General features: G+C 43.9%; 1 protein-coding gene across 2 annotated transcripts in view; it reads right to left on the bottom strand.

Annotated features, from left to right (window-relative positions):
- Positions 1 to 24042, bottom strand: part of Vps13B (vacuolar protein sorting 13B) — a 418333-nt gene that overhangs the window by 359405 nt on the left and 34886 nt on the right. For both annotated transcript variants that reach the window (XM_068386782.1, XM_068386783.1), the window contains exons 5-7: positions 16566 to 16747; positions 15987 to 16090; positions 15614 to 15878 (exon numbers count right to left, since the gene is read on the bottom strand). In XM_068386782.1, the coding sequence (XP_068242883.1) occupies positions 15614 to 15878; positions 15987 to 16090; positions 16566 to 16747 (551 nt within the window). The remainder of the gene's footprint in view (positions 1 to 15613; positions 15879 to 15986; positions 16091 to 16565; positions 16748 to 24042) is intronic.

Below are 24042 nucleotides of genomic sequence, written 5' to 3'. Positions count from 1 at the left end.
GGGAGATATTTATCATCTGCGTCCAAAAACTCATCTACCTCCAACATGTCATGTATAGGAGCCTGTGGTAAGTCGAAGTCATCAACTGAGTCATGAGAGGGATCTGCCTTAGGGGATCTCCAATCTAGCTCTGGGCTCCGAGTTTCCCTCGCTCTTGCGTTCTTCAGAACCGTCTTCGAGTCCTTCTACCCTCTACAGGGAGGGAAGTGCTGGAAAAGCCTGCGATTTCTTTGGATCGTGAGACTCAGGAACTGAGGATTGTTCTTCCCTAGGTGGTTTAGAAACTGGGCATTGCTCCAGAGGAACAATCTCACAAGGTTGAGGATTAAAGGGTCGAATGGAGATCTCCCGAGGTTATCCTAGATCCCTGCTCATATGAGGTTGGATCAGGTCAGCATGAGGTGGAATGCCATGCTTCAACCTCCTCTTTTGCCTTGTCGTGAGCCTGTCTCCTGAACGAGTCGGCGTAAGAAGGAGTTGTTCTGTGGTTTGCACAGAACCAGAACGTACTCTTTCCTCAGCACTAGGTCTAGGAGGAAGAGACCACAGTACTGTAGGAACATTACTGCCTTGGGTAGATCTCCTCATGGGGTCAGAAGGGACAATCCAAGAAGACGGGCAAATGGCTACGTTTCACAACGGATTGACGGTGAGCAAGGAGGGGGTAGCCTCAGGGGCTCCTTTAGTGATGTAAGGCTACTAACACTCGCTGAAGGCGGAGATGGAAGCCTCTGAATGGGAGCAACGCGTATTGTTGAGAAGTGTTGCGCTAGAGAGGAACGTGTCGGTGAGCGTTGTGTGGGCGATCAGCTAACAAAGACACCCCAAACTGTAAAGGTAGAAGGGGGTAACTTTTAGGGACGCTTCTCTGGGCATTGTCCTACGGGATGTCCCTGTTCGGTCGTGGTTTGTCTTTATAGAGCGCTGCGTGGATCATGAGCATGAGTGCCTACGCTGTCCTCATGAAGAGGATCGTCTCGATCGTGATCTTGAACCCTTGGTTCATGAGCGCTAGCGATCGTGAGTACCTCGCTCGGGATCCTGAGCGTATCGCTCATGATCCTGAGCGTCTCGCTCGTGATCGTAAGCGTCTTCCTCGTGATCGCAATTGTGACCGTCTAGCTCTTGATCTTGAGTGTCTAGCTCTTGATCGTAAGCCTCCAAAATTGACTTCATTGACCTATTGTGCTTGCAAGCCATAGAAGTTGCTACAGCTCTAACCTCATGTGGTTTTACCTTAAGGATAGGGAAAACTTCTACTTTACAATTCTAGTGAGCTTCCCTTATCAAATCCTTAATGAAAAAAAAAAGAAGCCAGGGTATTCTTTGATAAAGGCAAAGAGGGCTTTTTAACTGAGCACCAGAGGTTGTCTGCTTGTCCTTTCAGGTGTTTGGACGCGTGGAGATGAAAATTTTAGAGCTCTCACTGGACAAAGGCCTCTCTCCTTTTCCCGTCCAATTAAGTGAGATAGCTCTAGGATGGTAAAAGATCTTGGCCAGGGTCGATAAGGATTCTCGTATTTGGCGAGAAAGCCTTGGTGAAGGGAGCAAACTGCATTGTCTCCATTAAAGCCCACCTTCTTGCTGATGGCTTGTAACTCTCCTATTCTTTTGGCTGTAGCCAATGCAATTAGGAATAGAGTCTTTTAGGTAAGATCCTTCCAAGAATCCTTGTCAAGGGGTTCAAACCTACTTGAGGTAAAAAAGGCCAGGATTACATCCAGATTCCAAGAGGGCGTTGGATTGTCCTTTCTCTTAGCGGTCTTAAAAGTTCTAATGAGATCCGAGAGATCCTTGTTACCTGACCCGTCAATGTGTCTGTGATGAAAGACGGAGGCTAACATGCTGCTTCTCTTTTGTTCGCAGATGCAACAGAAAGTCTGTTATTTGGGCTATAGAGGTACTGGTAGAGGAAAGTTTGTTAGTCCTGCACCATTCACTAAACATGTCCCACTTAGATTGATAAACTCTAAGAGTGGATGTCCTTCTAGCTCTCGCGATAGCTCTTGCAGCTTCCCTTGAAAAGCCCTTCGCTCTTGCCAGCTTTTCGGTAATAGAAAAGCAGTCAGATTGAGAGCGGGGAGATTCTGATGGTAACGTTCTGGGGGTATCTACCAGCCACTCCCTCACCTCTGCAACCCAAGGTCTCATGGGCCAAACCGGAGCTATAAGGGTCATGCGGGCGTTGTGCGATTCCTTTAACTTTTTCAGGACTCTGTCCAGGATCTTGAATGGAGGAAAAGCGTACACGTTTAGGTCCCCCAAGTCCAAGAAGAAAAACATCCACTGCAGCTGCTTCCTGGTCAGGGACTGGAGAGCAATACACTGGCAACCTCTTTGTCAACTGTGTAGCGAAGAGGTCTATCGAGGGTTGGCCCCACAACATCCAAAGCGAGTTATCAGGGTTATGTCCCTCGCTTTTGCCCACAGTAGTAGATCTCTCGCAGCTTTGTAAAGTGAGTCTGAACGAGTGCCTCCCTGCTTCTTGATGTAGGCCAACGCTGTGGTGTTGTCTGCGTTGACCTGAACTAAGTTTCCTCGGACTTCCTCCTGAAAGTGTATAGTGCTAGTGTATGGTGCTAGGTGAATGCCATTCCCTCTGAGACTCTTCCCACAGACTCGATATCTCGGCCTTCCCCAGTGTTGCACCCCACCCCATGTCTAAGGCGTCGGAATACAACAGTAGGTCGGGGTTCCTCTGATAAAGTTCGAGGTCCAGGAGTTTGTTGGCATTGCGCCACCAACTCAAGTGATTCCTTATCCCCAGAGGAATCGGCAACCACTTTACTAGACCTTGACCTCTCGTCCAAAATTTGCAAGATGGAATTGAAGAGGCCGTAAATGAAGTCTCTCCAGGGATACGAACTGCTCGATCGATGAGAGGGTACCCAGTGGACTCATCCATTCTCCTACCGAGCAGGATCATATGTCAGGAAGTATCGCACCTTTTCTAGGCAATCTAGAATGCGTTTCGTGGCTGGAAAAGCCCGAGAAACCACTGAGTGAATCCTCATCCCCAGGTAGATGATGTTTACGAGGAAGTAAGTTGAGATTTTGCTAGGTTCACCACTAGACCTAGCCATTTATAGCGTCAAGGACATTGTAATTGAAGACCCTCCAGACTCTTGCGACCTGGCTCTGAGTTGTAACACGAATCTCAGAAAATTTCTGTAGTTCGGATGCATCGGAATGTGGAAATACACGTCCTACAGATCTAACGACACCTTCCAGTCTCCCTGTCTGGTGCCTGCTAGGACTGATACAGAAGACTCCAAGGAAAACTTGACTTGCTTATGAACTTGTTCAGAGGACTTACGTCCAGAACAGGTCTCCAACCCCCCGAGTTCTACAGAACTAGAAAAAGTCTGTTGTAAAAGCTCTCAGACGAGAGGACTTCTACCACTTCTATTGCTGCTTTAGACAGGATCTGGTTAACCTGCTCTTGCAAGAGCTGTTGCCAATAGTGGAATACTTGTGTCTGGAGATTGAGATCACTTTTGGGTTTTGGTTGCTGTTTGGGGTTAAGAGGTTGACCTCCAGCAGCCATTCTCTGGTCTCTTCTAGACAAGCTCTCCCACGAAAGGGCTGACGCGTGGGAGGAACTTTCTTCTCCTTCCTGGCTAAAGGGTTAGTCGGAAGCACTTCCTCGCAGTCCTTTGAAAGCAGATCTTACGTTGCTTGTGCGTAATAGCTGCCGATAAGTCCTTCACTAGCTCTGAAGGGAAGAGGAATTTGGTCAAGGGAGCATACAAGAGCTCTGCTCTCTGAGCGAGAGTCAATCCTGACGACAGGAAAGAAAACAGCATAGCTCTTCCTCAATAAAACCTGTTGTGAAAAAGGGTTGTGAATTCGACCGACACGTTCCTCACGGCTTATCTAGACAGGCAAAAATCATCTGTGACGTCTGCGAGGACTCCTAGAGTCCAGTCCATCAAGCTGAATACCTCGATTGTTCTGAAGACGTCCTTCAGCAAGCGTACCACTTCCGACATGGACCGCATCACCCTAGCCTTAGTCATAGCTGAACTACGTGAGGCGTCAACGAAAATGAGAAGTTTCCTTGGGAGAAGGTAGGAACTTCCAAACCGAGAACGTCCCCAGGCTTGTACCACACACAGGATCTAGAAGCCAATCTCGTAGGGGGAAAGGAAAAGGTTGTCCTTCCTTGTTCTTTTTCTTGAGAATCCAATCATTCAGTCGAAAAAAGACCTCTAGACCGATCTGGCTAACACTGTTTCCTTGAAAGAGAAAGATTCCTGGGGTCAACCCTTCAAAAACTGCGAGGGCGGGCTCCAAGGTACAACCTGCTGAAAAGTCCTCTGGATATAAGTACGCCAGAACTGCAAGTAATCTTAAGATCTGCTGCATGAAGAGTTTTCTGTGTTTCCTCCTCTGAGATCTATCCTGGCATACCTGATAAGGAAGCTGGCTTCATAGGTTTTAATGCCTCATTTGCTAGCATTCCTTGAGAGACTCAGCGATCCACCCAGGGGGCTGTAAAAGTCTCTGTGGGGCAGCCACATCCTCTAAAGGGTTAGCGATCTCCGAAGGAGAACGAGTGGGAGAAAACACACGCCTCGCCTTGCATGCTTGTGTCCCGCATGCGTTCAGCATGCTGCGAAGAAGAGTCATGCTGCGTCTAGCATGTCTCGAGGGAGAGTCATGTTCAAGTGCTTCCAGCATAAGTCCATCATGCTGCAAGGAAGCGTCAACATATCGACCCGCATGCTGCGAGGCTAAGTCCTGCTCGAGTGCGTCAAGCGTGCGTCCCGCATGCTGTATGTGCGTCCAACATGTCGCGAAGGAGAGACAACTGTTTGTCTATCATGTTGCGGGGACAAGTCCTAACTGCATGCGTCCAGGTCGATGTGAGCTTCCAACATGCTGCATGCGTCCCGCCTCCCGTAACGCATCCAGATCGCTGCGAGGGGGCGTCCATGAGTGCTGCAGCTCGCGTGCGTTCTTGCCACGAGAGCGCGCTCGGAACTATGGCGTACGCGATTCTGACGCGGAGGAACGTCCTGCTCGCATGTGTACAGCATGCGTTCAGCTCGCGTGCATACAGCATAATGTGAGGGATTGCTAAAAGCCTTGCCGCCTCCCGTAACGCATCCAGATCGCTGCGAGGGAGCGTCCATGAGCGCTGCAGCTCACGTGCGTCCTTGCCGCGAGAGCGCGCTTGGAACTATGACGTTTGCAATCCTGACGCGGGGAAGTGGCCTGCTCGCATGCGTCCAGCAAGCTGCATGCGTCCAGAATGCTGCATGCGTCTAGAATACTGCGAGGAAGCATCCTGCTCGCGTCGGTCCAGCATGCGTCGCGCATGCTGTGAGGGATCGTCAAGATCTATACCGCCTCCCGAAGCGCATCCAGATCGCTGTGAGGGAGCGATCTCGACGCTCGGTTCCATGACGAGCAACTCTCTTGTCTAGCAGGAAGGGAAAACGTAAAACACCAGCCTCGTGTCAACCGACGGCGAGGATAACACTTTTACCTCGCCTTTCCAATGGCGAGAGCGAGCGTGCTGGGATACGTCAACAGGATCACTCGAGGGGACATTCGTTGCTAATCAAGGTCTAACATCTCCCTTCGCCTTTCGACTTTCCTTCTCCCAGGGGTTGGGGAGCATGGAAGATGTCCCGGGCTAGGAGTATGACGGACACGAACGAACGCACCCTCCACTGCAATGCGTCATTTTACGTGCCACTGAACACTAGCACTTTTAACTACTTCACATTAGATCATAACAGACCTGCCCGTTGCGAGAGATTATACTCTTTCATCAAGGGCTAGAAAGAAAATACAATAGGTTATATGATTAATATTAGTATTCTCAAAATCAAAATATTAAATAACGATACAAGTATTGCGAAACAATAACGATCGTCAAGAGTACTACGTAGCGTAAATTAACTGTACGCTCGTGAAATCTCTAAATAAACCGAAAATTAACTAAAGGAAATATACTAATGGGACAAATATATTGTATACTTAAAAATATATTTCCCTACATTACAAAAATTAAAATACTTATGCTTAGTAAGTTAATATCTTAAACATTTCTTGCAAGAAAAAGAAAATAATTCACATATTTGCAAGTCATACTGAGCAGATTACGTCACAGGATTGTGATGTCATCGCGATGGCGGACTGATTTCCTTCAAGGCCTTCAGATCTCGCCCTGCTAAGAGTTTACGTCACATAATTGTGACGTCATAATGTTTTAATGTTTTTCCTTCCATTATATATTTAAGAGTTGTTCGTTAGTTAATAAAGTAGGGGGAAAAAATTCCTTGATCCTATACATTTCAATCTTACGAACATAGAAAAGAAAACAAATACACACATGCCCTCTGCTACATACTGTGTGGGAATCAAGAGCAGTTTGAAAGCCTTTCTAGCCCTACACATAAAGATTAACAACAGAGGAGCCATCGTTACATTAAACTGTCCAAGTTGGACCAACAAAAAACTATCTTATTTCATGTGAAAGGGAAAATCCAATATCTTCGATACTGTAGTTGAAAGGCAGCGAAAGCCACTAACAATTATCAGACAAAAGATACTTCACCAAATTGTAGAATAAAGTAATATATCAGTGAAACGAATTTCCTAGGTGTTGACTCGAACAATGGCAGGGAATTTCTGAGGAATGTTGGGAATGGTTTTAGTAACGTATGAGAGATGGCGTTCATGTATGACCACCTACTGTCATGGCGGCGATTGCCGTGTGCGCGACGAAACGCGGGATTTAAGCTATATATATGTAACTATCAGGGAAGTTACGTATTTAAAATTAAAAAATACAGTAATGAAAAAATATACAATAGATTTCTGTATCTTAAAGATTACTGTACTCCATTACAAATACAATGGCGCTCCCAGCTACGCTGAAGACATTCATTATTTTTAAGGACGAAAGGTTTGTACAGTATACACGTAGGAATAAATTCAGTATTGAAACATTAAATTGTATAAAATTTAACAGGGAACTAAAATACAGTGAACCCTCGCTACTTCGCGGTTCGACCATCGCGGATTCACCACTTCGCGGATTTTTTCCATAACCCATATATATACAGTAATATATATATATATATATATGTATGCATGTATTTATGTATATATGTAGGTATGTATATGTGTATACATATAAATATATATATATATATATATATATATATACACACACACACACACACACATATATATATATATATATATATATATATATATATATATATATATATATATATATATATATATATATATATCTAAAGTAGGAAGATGTGATGTAGTTCTAAGGGAAAAGTATGGGAAATATGTCTGGGTAATAAGCAAAGCTCTACCTCCAGTTTGTTTCTACATTATGATCAGAGATAAATGTAAACAAAACATTGGTTGCCATTTTTTATCGTGCTTTTTAGCATGTTTAGGAAATGCATGATATAAAATCACCTTTACTATTTGTGCCTGTTTTAGTTTAGGGTACTGTAGTACATGCATTAAATGTTCTGTACATTAAAGGGTAGTTTGTTAACAGTACTACGTACAAGGGAAGGTTTTAAAAGTCTGAATATACATGTTGAATAAATAGGTAAATATGGTGTCACTACTTCGCGGATTTTCACCTATCGCAGCCGCGACTGGAACCTATCTACCGCGATAAACGAGGGTTCACTGTATTTTGCTAGACAATAGATAAGATGCAGTCTCAGTAATATAATTCTCCAATGCATAAACGATAAGTATAACAAATTTGGAAATAATTTGTATTTTTCCTAACATACAAACCTGGAGCTATTTATTAGGGTATTACTTTCGGCAACGCTGAAAACCAGCCAAGATTATTTTAGTGAGGGATAATTAGCCCCATCCGCTAGTTAGCGGGAGGGGGTTGGGGTAGACTAGCTACCCCGCTCACTCACACCTGACGGTTGAGTAACCACTTTTGCTTTCTGGCAGGACTTCTAGGGGGACAGGGTGGCGGGTCAATTTGTATAAATAGCTCCAGGTTTGTATGTTAGGAAAAATACAAATTACGGTATTTCCAAATTTGTTATTTGTTCCGACACAGATAAAAACCTTCGCTATTTATTACGGTGACTTACTCTTAGGAGGGAGGAAGTCCTTACCAACTGGCCTTGGTCATGACCCGGGGTCCTCTCTATTTTGATCTGTGATCGATAGTAAAGGGAACCCTACCCTCGCTAAAATCAAAGTAGTTATAAGGTAACTCACTGATAGCGACCTGCAGAAGCTTGTGTGTGAGAGACTCGTGGCTTGTCTTCACGTAGGAACTCGAGGATTCTAAGACATATCCAATACCCTCCCTCAAGAGGTATTGGTGACGTAACAAAGTATCCATTCATACTCAGGATGCACAAGGGAAATGATTCTTACCTGCAGAAGGGTGAGGTCAGCTATGCTTTGGTCTTGCAGAGCTATTTCCCAAGGGGGGGGAGAAAGAGAAAGAAAGAAGTGAGCCAGACATTCTTTTCATTCACCCTAGACTAACCTGGGTAACCTCAGCCCTCAACCCTCTGCTACTTGTCCATCAAGGAGCCTGAGGCATTAGATCACTTGTTGTGCGGCCACCACAGGACCAATGAAGAAGGTTTCCATGCTCCTGTGGGTTACGTCTTTCAGGTAGTGGGCTGTGAAGGTCGTCTGACGCTTCCACCACCCGCTTGCAATACCTGTGCCACAGAAAAATTCTTCTTGAACGCCAGAGACGTTGCAATGACTCTGACGTCATGAGCTCTGGGTCGGTTGGACAGAGGAGGATCTGGATATAGAGCGTATTCGATTACTTTCCTTATCCAGAAGGAAATAGTATTCCTCGTGACCCTCCTCTTGACCTTTCCCGTGCTGACAAAAAGTGCTTGTACACGGGGGCGAGATTTTGCTGTTCATTTTAAGTAACACCTCAGATTCCTCACTGGACATAGTAATAGTTGGTCTGGATCTTCGGTTACAGAACGAAGACTCTCTATCCGAAATGGCCCGAACCTGGAGTCCGGCACAACCGGATTTTGAGTCTTAGCTACAAACTCAGGGATGTAGTTGAGGATTACTTCCCCACATCTCCTAGAGTGGGAGACATCAGCAGATAGACCATGAAGTTCGCTGACTCTCTTCGCCGAAGCCAGACTGAGCAGGAACACCGTCTTCCACATGAGGTGGCGATCTGAGGCCTGGCGTAGTGGTTCATAGGGGAAGCCCTTCAGAGACCTGAGGACCCGAACTACGTTCCAAGGGGGAGGCCTTAGCTCTGCCTGGGGACAAGTAAGCTCGTAACTGCGTATGAGCAAAGAAAGTTCCAACGAGGAGGAAATATCGACTCCTTTCAGTCTAAAGGCGAGACTCAAGGCTGAGTGGTAGCCTTTGACTGCCGAGACCGTGAGAAGCATTTCTTCCCGAAGGTATACAAGAAACTCCGCTGTAGTTGGAACAGAGGCATCGAGGGGAGAGATACCCCTTCCATGACACCAACCACAGAAAACTGACCACTTCGCCTGGTAGACTGCCTCTGTGGATCTCCTGAGGTGTCCAGCCATTCTTTATGCAACCGGTTGCGAAAAGCCTCTCTATGTGAGGAGGTGCTGGATAGTCTCCAGGCGTGAAGTCGAAGCGAGGCTACGGCTCTGTGGAAGATGTTGGCATGTGGTTGTTTAAGGAGGTCGTGCTGTGGAGGAAGCTCCCTCGGGATCCCCGTGAAGAGATGCAGAAGGTCCGGGAACCACTCTGCATGATGCCATAGCGGAGCTATGAGGGTCATTTGCAAGTTGTTGCTTGCTCGTACCTGGTTGAGGACTTTTCCCATCAGATAGAACGGGGGAAACGCGTAAGCGTCCAGGTTTATCCACCCTTGTTGAAAAGCATCTTGCCAAAGAGCTTGGAGATCTGGGACTGGGGAGCAGTACAACGGGAGCCTGAAATTCAGGGCCGTTGCGAACAGATCCACAGTCGGGGAACCTCACAAAGTCAGGACTTTGTTGGGTATCAGAGGATTCAAAGACCACTCAGTGCCAACTATCTGAGTCGCTCTGCTCAGCTTGTCTGCTAGCACATTCCGCTTCCCCGGAATGAAGCGAGCTGATAGAGTCACCAAGTTGTCCTCTGCCCATCTGAGTATCTCTACTGCAAGATGGCACAGCTGCTGCGAAAAGGTACCACCCTGTTTGCTTAGATAAGCTACTACTGTGGTGTTGTCGCTCATCAACACCACGGAGTGCCCCGCCAGGACCTGGTGGAACTCTTTCAGGGCCAGAAAAGCTGCCCTCATCTCTAAGAGATTTATGTGCTGGTACCTTTCTGATTCGGACCATTGGCCGGAGATGTAATGGTGCAGCACGTGAGCCCCCCCCCCCCCCCCCTTTCTTTTGATGCATCCGAAAAAAGCATAAATTCCGGGGGAGAGATGAGAAGATCGACCCCTTTGCAGAGGTTCGGCTCCGCCAGCCACCACCTGAGGACCGACTGTTCCTCTAGCCCTATGCGGACTAGGTGATCCCGGGAATTGTAGTCCTGGTTCCACTGGGATTTTAGTCGCCACTGGAGGGATCTCATCCTGAGGCGACTGTTGGGGACCAGTCAGGTCAGGGAAGAGAGGTGACTGAGAAGGCGAAGCCAAGACTGCGCCGGGAGCGCTTCCCGACTAAGGAAGACCTGTGCTATCTCCCTCAGTCTCTGGATCCTTTCGTCTGATAGAAACGCTTTGTGCCTTAGGGTGTCTAATCCCATGCCTAGGTATACCAGTTCTTGAGAGGAGAGCAGTTGAGACTTCTCAAGGTTTACCACGATCCCCAGATCCTGGCAAAACCTTAGAAGCTCGTCTCGGTGGCGGAGAAGGGCCGCCTCCAAGTCTGCCAGAATCAGCCAGTCGTCCAAGTATCTTAGGAGACGGATGCCGACTCTGTGAGCCCAAGATGATACTAGGGCGAATACCCTCGTGAATACCTGGGGTGCTGTGGAAAGACCGAAACACAGTACCCTGAAATGGTAATGCTTCCAATTGAAAATGAATCTCAGATACTTCCTGGAAGACGGGTGAATTGGGATCTGGAAGTATGCGTCCTTCAGATCTAGAGTGCACATGAAGTCCTGGGGTCTTATCGCTTGTCTGACTGTGTACGCTGTCTCCATCCTGAAAGGTGTCTGTTCGACAAACCTGTTCAGGGCCGAGAGGTCGATGACTGGTCTCCAGCCTCCAGACGCCTTTTTCACAAGAAAGAGTCGACTGTAGAAGCCTGGGGACCCGTCGAGGATCTCCTGGAGAGCGTCCTCCTCCAACATGGAAAACTCCTGTGCGTATCCCTTCACACAGGAGTTCAATGGAATTGGCACTCGAGTAAGTGAAGGGAGAAAGAGCGTGAATGGGATACGATACCCTGAACGAATCACCTCGACCGTCCAGGGTTCAGCCCCATGGTGAAGCCACCTCTGCCAGCGGCTTTGCGGGCATCCCCCCACAGGTGGGAAAATGGGAGGATTGCCTGTCTTATTAGGACCGGCCTCGGACAGATCCCTTCTTAACCTTTCCTCCACGGAAGGACTTTTTCATGTGAAAGGTCTGCTTTGCACCTTTTTTACCCTGCTGTTTTGGGTCTCTAGCCCTTTTTGGTTGCGGGTTTTGCTGTGCTTTCCGCTGTGGCTGAGAGGGGTAAGGTCTAGCTGTTAAGACCTTTTGGATGAGGGAGTCCTGACTCGACTTCCTCCACCTCTCTGCCACCCGCTCGACATCCTCGGGATGGAACAAAGAATTGCCCTCAAAAGGAGCATTTCTCAGACTCGCTACTTCGGCCTGAGGGAGATGTCTATAGAGCTTGCCTATGACGGCATCTCTCCTCTTCAGGATAGTGTTGCCCCAAAGGTTCACTACCTGATGGTAGAGGAACTCGATGGCCCGAGTGCCAGACAATAGGAAAGTCTCCAAAGACTTCCTGGAGGACTGCTGAGACAGGTCTTTAGACCGCATCAGTTGTCCTAGGGGTCCTAGCCAGAAATCCAGCCACGAAGTAGCCTGCATGGCGTACTTCACCACCTTTTCCTGGTTTAGGATTTCAGAGGCCGAAAAGGAGACTGGTAGTCCCATAAGTTTCTCAAAGGGGGTGGCCTTCGAGAGTGCCTCTATAGAGTGGTCGAGAGGCAGCGTTGGAAGAGATTCCCCGAGGATCTCGTAACACCTCCTCTGAAACACATACGGAGGAGGTAGAAGCTTGGAGAACGAGTTGGAGTGGAGAGAAGAGGTAGACCCAGTTGCCTTGGACACTGCCTTCTGTTTGGCACTCTTCAACCCCTTTGACCAGGGCAAAGCTGCACTGGTTCTATGAGGTTTCTGAGTGCCATAGAACTGGTCAAGGACCGTTTCTTTCCCATCTAGAGGGGCTGCCGATGGATCTGGAAGTCCATTGATGGAACAGATGCAGGCTAGCACCTGCCAGAAGACATGTTCCGACTCCTTCCTCTCATCCTCTGTAAGCTTAGGGCTAGCGGCTGCTGGCAAGAGCGTCGTCCTCGAGATCGCTCTGCCCTTCCCCGTCTGAGCTCTCATCCATAGGAGCCCGGCGTGAGTCGAAGTCGTCAACTATATAGACTGGGGATAGGGAGACTACCGGGGAGGTGCTCGCTTCCGGCTGCCTGGGAGGCAGTGAGGAAGGAAGCCTGGCCGAGGATTTGGGGATGGTGAACAAATCCTTCGGTTCCCTCCAACGAGGCCGGCGGTCCTCTGTCCCCAAGGGCCTAGATGACTCCGTCGGCTTACGGGTGGAATGTAAGTCCATTGCCGTACAGGGTGAATCCCGTCCGGTCGCAGGTCGTGCCTCCTTAGACGCTATCTCGATCGGTAAAGAAGGGAAGGAGTCTCCATAGTAAGTAACCCTATCCTCCTTGGGGGGCGAAGGACGAATCCTTTTCCTTTCTCCCTTAGGTCTGGCCTGTGGCGTCTTGAACTGCAGGGGGCAACCCTGAGGTTCATGCCTAATCTCCTCCAGAGGTCTTTTGCGAGGGGATGATCGTCTCCCCTTGCCTGAAGGGCCCGCCTGTGCGAGAACTTCAGACCTCCTCCTAGGATCGGAGGGAGGAGAGGACCCTGGGAAGAGAGGCGACAAGGGAATCCTAGGTGTATCACCTAAGGACTGGGAGCGGGGAACGACTCCCTTCATGGCTTGGCGCATTACATTGAATAAGGTGCTCCTGAGGAACTAGGGGGAAGGTTCTTAGGAAAGGACTGCTCCCTGGGTTTAGGAACCTGGGCAGGTTTCCTAACCCTCTTGTCTGATGGAGGCTTCCCTACAGGCAAGATAGGCACAGGCCTACCCTTAGGAATAGGGTCTGGGCTCGGTCGCACAGGTGACCATAGTCTCTGTTGAGGCCAAAGGGGCTCGAGAGACTGATTGTGAGCGCCAAGATGGTCGTGCGTTCTTGCGCTGAACTGTTGGTAGGCGGAAGGGAGCTCGTGCGCGCGCCTTTCCCGATTGCGCGCACCTTTTTCGCGCTCCTGGAGCCCATGAGGTTGTTCGCGCACCTGGCGCGCATAAAGTTGCTCGCACGCATGGAGCGCAGTGTGTTGTTCGCGCGCACGGCGTGCAACAGGATGTTCGCGCGCATGGCGAGCAATAAGATGTTCATGCATATGGCACGCCAGAGGATGAACCCGCGCACCATGATCGCCATTTTGTTCGCACGCGCCAAGACGGTCGTGCGCGCCAAGTCGGTCGTGCGCGCCAAGTCGGTCGTGCACGCCGATTCGGATCGGCGTGCACGCCGATTCGGTCGTGCACGCCGATTCGGTCGTGCACGCCGATTCGGTCGTGCGCGCGAACCTGGTCGTGCGCGCCAATTTGGCCGTGCGTGACAATTTGGCCGTGCGCGCCAACTTGGTCGTGTGTACGAGAGCTCTCAGGTTGTTGAGAGAACTCACTGCTACACTCACCCGAAGGTTCACGATAGCTTGTGTTGTGTGAGCGCGCGAACAATCAACACAACGAGAGTTTAAAAACTCTGTCATAAAAAGAATGACTCTGGTCACGAGAACCCGAAAGTTCCGCGTGAACTGTGTTGCGCGAACCAGAAGGAACAACGCAACGAGAAACCGGAGTTTCTCTGTCACGAAACACCGAAGTGTTAGTGCGACCAGAGTTACGAGAGCCCAAGGGTTCAGCGTAACTCAGGTTACGAGACCCCGAAGGGTCAGCGTAACGAAGAATTGAGGTTCCTCTGTCACGAGATCCCGAAGGATCAGCGTGACTGACGGTACGAGAACCCGGAGGTTCAACGTTACCATCGTTACAAGAACCCGAGGGTTCAGCGTAACAGAAACCCAAAGGTTTCAAGTCGCGAGCGCCTGAAGGTTCAGCGCGACGGAGACCCGAAGGACTCCTTTTGTCATGAGAACCCACAGGATCAACATGACGAAAGCCCGAAGGCTCACGCTCACGCCAGCCAAAAGGGTGATCATCACGAGACCCCGAAGGGTCAACGTGAGGAGAACCAGCAGGTTCAAAAAGATGTCTTTTCACAGCCCGAGGAGGAGAACGCCCGGGTTGGAGAGGGGTTACCCACCCCTCCACAGACTCCGCCCGAGGGGGAGACTGATTAAGATCAACAGATAAATCCTCCACAGGGGAGGAAAGTTCGCCCGAAGGAGAACTACGCATATAACAAGGTTCTCTTTCCGCCCCTGGAGGAGAACCTAAAGCGTAAGGAGATCGCCGATGCACAGAGGCAACCTTCTCTCGCGAACGAGAGATATGTTCCACCGAAGGGGAAGCTCACCTTAGAGAGAGCCCTGCCACCACCCCTGGTGGGTTAGCTAACTCCTCGGCCTCGGAACCAGACCCAAGGTCTGGAACAGAACAGGCGCTCCCTGGGGGAAGAGGAGCCGACTCACTAGGGGAGCCGCCATCCTCGTCTATCCCACAGGGTTGACCTGGAGTCACAAGCCCTGCGATACTGCTCGACCGTACCGCGGAAGGGCCTGGTTGAGGATTAGCTTAGGGCAGAGATTTGGGCGTAGAGGAAGCAGAAGCCCATGATTTCTTCTATTTCGAGGAAGACCCCTAGAGAGAAGACTCGCGTTTAGACTTCTTCTTATGCGCAAACCTCTCCCACTGGGAGGCAGGCCACTCCCTACACTCGGAACAGGTGTTGTCCCGCGAACACAGAGTTCCCCGGCAAGCCGGGCATAAAGCAAGTGGGTCTGGCTCCAAGGACGACATGTAGGTGCAGCAGCGGCGGCCCTCAATCCATGGACATGTCCGCATAGCGGGACAATAACCATACACACACCGACACACGCAAAAGAAAGAGAAAAAGTAATAAAGTCAAGGCAGTTTGTTTAACGGGAGAGAGAAACGGCACATCTACACTCTACCGAGCCAAAAGTAAAAGTGGTTACTCAACCGACAGGTGTGAGTGAGCGGGGTAGCTAGTCCACCCCTACCCCCTCCCAATAACTAGCGGATGGGGTAATTATCCCTCACTAAAATTGTCTTGGCTGGTTTTCAGCATTGCTGAAAGTAATACCCTAATAAATAGCGAAGGCTTGTATCTGTGTCGGAACAAAGCGTAATTAAACAGTTATTTCTCAAAAAAACGCAAATGACCTCACCTTCATTAAGAGCATTTTCCTGGTCCTCTCCTTGTGGTACACAAATTGTTTGCTCTGGTTCTGTATATGTTCCAAGCTCCCCATAATATAATGCTAAAGATAATTCTAGCAATCTCAGGAACATAGGCAACTGCATATCTGACAAACTGAAATGCAACTGAGGGCAAAAGACATCATATCGAGTGCAGAGAGGCTGGATGGAGTTGATAGATTCAAATTGACGCACCACTCTACAGGACAGCGAGCATCGGTACAAAAGAGGTTCCTGAAAAGATTCGTTAAAATAAATATGATTTGATTCATACAAGAAGTAATTCTCTATCTACTTTCATACCATTATTTCTAGAGTATATTCAAATCTGAGAAGACTTACTTGATAATTTTCAATCTTTCCAGAGGCATTCCTCTTGTCCAAACAAACAGTCAAATCCGTCAAAGTAGCAAGATTTCTTAAAATAAGGTCCTCAGCAGTCAAATCTGTAAAGATGAGAAATCTAACACTAAATAATATTCCATTTGTAATTATAAAATTACTGTGAATACAGAAAGATTTTTAACCCTTTTAGCCCCAAAGGACGTACTGGTACGTTTCACAAAACTCATACCTTTACCCCCATGGACGTACCGGTACGTCCTTGCAAAAAAATGCTATAAAAATGTTTTTTCATACTTTTGATAATTTTTTGAGAAAATTCAGGCATTTTCCAAGAGAATGAGACCAACCTGACCTCTCTATGACAAAAATTAAGGCTGTTAGAGCAATTTAAAAAATATATACTGCAAAATGTGCTGGGGAAAAAATAACCCCTTGGGGGTTAAGGGTTGCAAATTTCCAAAGAGCCTGGGGGTAAAAGGGTTAAATACAATTTGAATATTCTTAAAACAAATTACTGCAAAACTTTATTGACGCAATATCTCCTAGTGCTTGTTACACATACAAAATAAATCTCACCTATAAATGCAGGGGTCCAATTTCCATCAACAGAGCGAAACTCTAGGGTCTTGACATTAATAGACAAAACAATGTCGTCTTCAACATATTTAAGAATGACATTGTTACAAACAATACACACATTATTAATTATCCTGTTGATTAATCCTTGAACATAACTTGTAGGAACCTCCAGGTCTTGTCTGAAACAAAAAGATAAATAATTTTAAGCTTTAAATATAGCAATAAGAAACCAAAGCTTTCAAAACATCAAAAAAATATTAATATTTCTTGAACCTCCTCTGATGTTCATATTCCTATGTACTTAATGCGACTTATACATGTATCAACATTACCCTTAATAAAAAGAAAAAAAAATTCCCTCTTATTCATCAATGCACCATCTGGTGAATAATGGCAGCAACCACAGGGTAGATGGCTGTCATTTGCCTTGTCTCCAATCTTCTTGTCAGTGACAATTACATCATAGTTGTTGCCAGACAGAATAAAAAATCAATTTAGTGTATTCATTGGGATGTCATCTACTGCATATATATATATATATATATATATATATATATATATATATATATATATCTATATATATATATATATATATATATATATATATATATATATATATATATATATATATATGTATGTATGTATGCATATATATATATATATATATATATATATATATATATATATATATATATATATATATATATGTATATACAGTACGGTCCTGAATTATGCGAGAATTTGGTCGATGAATGACCTCGTATAAATGGAAAATCGCATATTTCGAAACACACAACTAAGAGAAATAATTACATTTGGCCATGACAACCGGCAACTTGCTTATTCAAACATGTTTACTACCCTTTTCCATTACTTTCTTTGTACTGTACTGTATTTCTTTATAATATCAAATTGTTCTTGTAAATAAATCAAACATTTAATATACTTTAAAGTTCTAATAACTTGAAAAATGGTTAAAATTACAACCAGGATGGGTGTAAACACTGTATATTTCCCGTTATAACACGACCCAAAATACAGACAAATTTCAATGTTTGTCATATCTATTGTTTAAGACAACTGGTGAATAGCAAAACCATCACTCTATAGACTAGCTTTTGTTGTATGATTGAAAATCCAAAATTATCAAAATAAAGGCGATTTTATATCATGCGTTTCCTAAACACGCCAAAAAGCATAGAAAACGACAACCAATGTTTTATTTACATTTATCTCTGATCATAACGAAGAAACAGACGCATTTACACATCTGTGTATAGGTTAGTTTTTGCATCCACAGCAATCTTACCAATATTGATTATATGTTGATTTTGTTATTACCAATGCTCTACTTAATTTTTTTTCTAAGAACTTCCAAATAAATGAAGTGAATGCCATTTATATAATGTTTTTCTTTATGACGTCGCCTGAAACGGAAACCTTCCATTTGTTTACGCTCCATCTTCGATCATAATAAACAAACGAACGCATTAAACACACATGATCAAAGTGATAACTAATGATATTACAAACATTTAGTAAACATTATGTTATTACAAATATTCTACTTACCGTATCCATATAAATTCCTAAATTCGTAGCAAAGCTGGAAACCTTTTTTTTCCTTATGCGTTTAATCCACAATAGCAAACTGCCGCTAATGACAGAATGATAATTTACGATAATTCTAAACTGTTACGAAAGATAATTGTCCTTTCCATATCCAAAATACTTTTCCTAACTTCAGTTAGGAAAACCATATGCAAAAATGGTAAAAGAAGAAAGTACTAGGCCTATTTTTAAAGTCATCGAACAATTAGGTTACCGCTATTACGTTCGATGTGACAGAGAGAGAGAGAGAGAGAGAGAGAGAGAGAGAGAGAGATGGTTTTAAATGTACTAAACAATAAATATAGTTTATAACACATTGGTCCTTATGTAATATTAACTGTATTGATGGTTTGAATAAATTAAGAAATGGTGTAAACAATTCTTTGTTAACGTATTCGTACACGCATATTCGTGAGAGCGGAAGCTAGACATCAGCTGATCTAATCACAGCCAAAAGTAAAACAAAAAGAAGTCAGCAATACTCGATTTTTAAAACACACCCGAAATTTAAAAACCCAAGTACATGTTTTATTATAGCTCAATTGACTATTTAAAGAGTAAAAATTTTCTGGAATAGAATGGTGTTTCCTAAAAAATAGTGGTTTGCTGACTAAATCAGATACCGTATTTTAAGCTATGATTGAAATGGATGTATACACGGTATAATTTTTTGTTTTGTATTTAATTGACACTTTAAGAAAACCAATTTTGGTTTCTTCATCTATTTGTAAGTATTGTATAACACGAGAGAGAGAGAGAGAGAGAGAGAGAGAGAGAGAGAGAGAATCAGCTGTTGTAATCGAGTGCCGTGTTTTTGTTTCGTGTACCTCCAGAAGCGAGGAATTGATCGCCACAACTAACAATTGTCATGTTAATTTCATTCTTAAACTCAAGTTGCCATATGTTAACTAGGGTTTTATTTCTTACGGAGAGAGAGAGAGAGAGAGAGAGAGAGAGAGAGAGAGAGAGAGAGAGAGAGAGAGAGAGAGAGAGAGAGAGAATTTCTGCCATCAAATTTCTCTCTCTCTCTCTCGAGAGAGAGAGAGAGAGAGAGAGAGAGAGAGAGAGAGATTTTCATTTTACCGTCTACTCTACAAAACTAATCTTTGCAAATCAAATATGTACTGTTTAAAATATGACAAAATATTGCCGACTCGTTACCGTAGTTTAGGCTATTCCAATAAACGAACCCAGTCTACTCGTGAAAACCTTGAACGCCCAGTGGGAAAAATAAGGCTTTTATACATACTGTATTAAACAAAAATAATGCTTTAATATACCATCATTAACACTACCATTACAATTATCATAAGGTTGGAGAAAGATAATGATTGCCGAGAACGTAACCACAATTCTGTTTACATTTTGTAAGCTGGACTCGCACAGTTAACAGTTGATTTCATTGTTGATGTGGAATTTTATCCTTAAATAGGCTATTCATTATGAAATTATGTTAATAAGATGTAATGTTAATATTGTTTTGTAAAATTTATTATAAATCACCGTATTTAGGGCTACCAATATGCTTAGAAAGACAATAGATTTGATACATTTTATAGTGCTTGACTCGCAGACTTTGAACAGTTTCGCAGATACAGAAAATTTATTTTTGAAAAATAGAGGTCGCATAAAAGGGGAATCGTATAATTCGAACACGCATAATTCGGGACCCTACTGTGTATATATATATATATATATATATATATATATATATATATATATATATATATATATATATGTGTGTGTGTGTGTGTGTGTATATATATATACATATATATATATATATATATATATATATATATATATATATATATATATATACAGTATATATATATATATATATATATATATATATATATATATATATATATATATATATATATGCATAAGAAAATCTATATTAATGTTGTTACTGTTCATGTAATATTTCAATTGTTCATTACTTGTCTAGTACTTTATCTATTAACTTATTTCCTTTCCTCACTGGGTTATTTTTCCTGTTGGAGCCCTTGGGCTTATAGTATCATGCTTTAACAACCAGGGTTGTAACTTACCAAGTAGTAATAATAATAACAAAATTAATATATTTTTAAAACCTTCCCTTTACGTAGTACTGTTAACAAACTACCCTTTAATGTACAGAACACTTAATGCATGTACTACAGTACCCTAAACTAAATCAGGCACAAATATTAGAGGCGATTTTATATCATGAGTTTCCTAAACACGCCAAAAAGCACGATAAAAAATGACAACCAATGTTTTGTTTACGTTTATCTCTGATCATAATGAAGAAACAAACGCATTTACACATCTGTGTATAGGTTAGTTTTTGCATTGATTATATGTTGATTTTGTTATTACCAATGTTTTACTTAATTTTTCTTATGACTTCCAAATAAATGTAATGAATGCCATTTATATAATGTTTTTCTTTATGACGCCGCCTGAAACGGAAACCTTCCATTCGTTTACTGTACGCTCCATCTTCAATCGTAATAAAACAAACGAAGGCATTAAACGCGCATGATGAAAGTGATAAATAATGATATTAAAAGCTTTTAGTAAATGTGTTATTACAAATGTTATTTACCGTATCTATATAAAATCCTACATACGTAGCGAAGCAGGAAAACCATTTTTTTTCTTTTTTTTTGGCGTTTAATCAACAATAACAAACTGCCGCTAATGACCGAATGATAATTTACGAGAGAGAGAGAGAGAGAGAGAGAGAGAGAGAGAGAGAGAGAGAGAGAGGAGAGAGAGAGAGAGAGAGAGAGAGAGAGAGAGTTGTTTTAAATGTAATAAACAAGAAAATATGATAGGTTATAACATGTATATTCAGACTTTTAAAACCTTCCCTTTACGTAGTACCCTGTACTGTTAACAAACTACCCTTTAATGTACAGAACACTTAATGCATGTACTACAGTACCCTAAACTAAAACAGGCACAAGTATTAAAATGTTAGAATATTAAAGTAGTATAAAAAAATAAAGATTGTTACTGTACTCACCACAAAAGATGTTGAAGAAAAACTTGAATGATGATGGCGATGAATTTGCTGCACAGTAGAAATGATGATGATGAAGCTGATGATGTCTTCTACTGTGCAGCCAATGATAGTATTTTACGTCTCTTCAGACGGAGGTGTCTTTTCCTGGGACACCTCTTCAACTTCTTCCTGGGACACTTCTTCAATTTCTTCCAAAGGCATAGTAGCAGGAGGAACTGGCTCTTTTTTGCGAGGCTGGAAGAACATTGTGATCGGAAGTTGCTGCCGCTGCTTCTTTTTTCGCTCGAAGAGCATCCTGTAGGGAGTCATGTCTTCATCGATTTTGTTGCAGAATTGCATAGAACGATCCATATCCTCGTCCCCGTCTTGCGACAATTCTTTCAACTCCTTCGCAAGGTTGCAGAGCTTGGCAAGCCGTTCTAGTGTTAAGCCCGTTTCTTCGACATTTTCTTGGGTCTCTTCTTGTGTTTCACTGTCTTCTTCACTGGCCGATTTCGTCAGGTCTTCGAGGTCTGCGTCAGTTAGCGGCTGGGAATGGCAGTCCAACAACTCGTCGACGTCTTCAGTCGTCATGTCGCCAAACCCGTCACCTCCAATTATTGCAGCCAACTGCACATATTTCCGTATTGCAGAGTGTTGAATCTCAGCAGGTGTAAATCCCTCGTCATCATAAACAATCTGGGGTCACAACTTCTTCCAGCTCGCATTAACAGTAGCAGGTTTCATTTCTTTCAGTGCCTTCTGGATGTTCTGCAGGCACATGGCTATTGTGTACTTTCGCCAGTACGCCTTCAAATTGAATGTTTCATCCTCATCATCTTGGGCAGCATCCACACACGCAACGAGGTCCGCCAAGGTATTCTTCGTGTAGAGAGCCTTGAACGCCCTGTTAACCCCCTGGTCCATCGGTTGAATTAATGACGTTGTGTTGGGTGGCAGGAACTCAACCTGAATGCCCTCATGCGACAGATCAGTTGCGTGTCCACCAGCGTTATCCATAAGGAGAAGGATCTTAAATGGCAAGCCCTTCTCTAAGAGATATTTACTGACTTGCGGGATAAAACACTGGTGGAACCAGTTGGAGGTCAGCATCTTCGTAATCCATGCTTTTGGATTATGCATCCAGTACACGGGAAGGAGATTCTTATTTTTATTTTTCAAAGCGCGAGGGTTTTTCGATTTGTAAATAAGCCCCGGCTTTAGCAAAAATCCAGCAGCATTGCCACACATCACGAGGGTAACACAATCTTTGAATGCTTTAAAGCCAGAGGCTTTGGCTTCTTCTTTGAACAGGAAAGTTCGCGACGGCATTCTCTTCCAAAACAATCCGGTCTCATCCATATTAAACACTTGTTCAGGCTTGTATCCACCTTTAGTGATAATGTTCTTAAATGTCTCATTCGCGTAAGTTTCAGCAGCGGTAGTGTCAGCGGAAGCAGCCTCGGCATGCAGGGTAACGCTTTTCAGGCCGAAGCGTTTCTGAAACTTCGCGAACCATCCTTTGCTGGCGGAAAAACGTTGTTTCTGAGGCTGGGAATCAGTGGATGTCCCTGCTTGAGGTTCATCTAGTACATCATCTTCGTCTTCTTCAGCATGGTCGCCATCGTTGTCTTGAGGTTTCTTTGCCACAAAATTATCATACAAACCCAAAGCCTTGGTTCGGATAGTGTTCGTATCCAAGGCTATGTTCTTCTGCCGGCAGTCGGCAATCCAGACTGCTAAAGGTGATGGCAACCGTCTTTCTAATGTTCGCCTCATCCTTCTTAAGGGGACCGTCCGCCATGTCCGCCATTTTTTTTTTCTAAAGATCCAAATTACACCATTTCTATATGTTTTAGACATATATAATACCTTCATCATATAAAAATTTCAAGTCATTTGATCAAAAACTTTTGGATTTATAAGCAAAAATCATGATTTTTAAATAAAAATTTAGGTACATTTTTCCCCACTATTATAATACCAATTGTATTGAAACTTATACCATAAAAAACTACTCTACCAACCGAACAATTCTGTCAGACGGAATTTTGAGTTTTCTTTCTGTTTTTTTTAATGATTTTTATTTTTTTTCTCTCGTCTAGACGGAAAAAAATCGTGAAAAAAAATTACAAAAAGAAAATCAAAATTTTGTCTGACAGAATTGTGGGATTTTTATTCTTCTTTTCAAGGATATCTTTCCCTCTAATATCGAACAAAAAATAAGTGAGAAAAATGTACCTAAGTGTGAATAAGTATGTTTTTGAGTTATGAGCTCCCAAAGATTTGCAACACATTTTCGCTTCTTTTTTTAAAGAAATCAACATAATATTATTATGATAACTTTTATTGTTTATTCTTACATAAATGCACCCTAAACGAGGTATTTGAACCCTCAGTTCACTATTCCTATGTTAGAGTTACAGCGATCTCTCCTTGTTGCCAGTGTTTTAGTTAGCAGGTTTCAGCTCTGTGCTCTTATTCATGTTTCCCTCTTTCTTGGTTCTTTTTTCTTGTTCACTTACTTTTTGTTCTTTCTATCACCTTATGTAACACTGGCATAGCTATAAAGTTCCAGAGGACGTTGTGAAAGCACAATCTACTTACAAACATCATAGCTATAAAGTTCCAGAGGACGTTGTGAAAGCACAATCTACTTACAAACATCAAGTAAATAAACACATGCATTATAATTTCTATATGTCTTTGGAAACTTTGCTGATGTTCTCGTAGCTGGTAGTTTTCATTTACCTGCCCTCTACAATGCCTTTCATTTCTGCCAGAAGTACGATATATCGAAACATAAGAGAGAGAGAGAGAGAGAGAGAGAGAGAGAGAGAGAGAGAGAGAGAGAGAGAGAGAGATCAT

Source organism: Palaemon carinicauda, chromosome 14, assembly GCF_036898095.1.
Source record: "Palaemon carinicauda isolate YSFRI2023 chromosome 14, ASM3689809v2, whole genome shotgun sequence".
NCBI classification, from domain to species: Eukaryota; Metazoa; Arthropoda; class Malacostraca; order Decapoda; family Palaemonidae; genus Palaemon; species Palaemon carinicauda.
The sequence above is the reverse complement of the archived record's forward strand: the minus strand, read 5'-3'. Positions and strand labels throughout refer to the sequence as shown.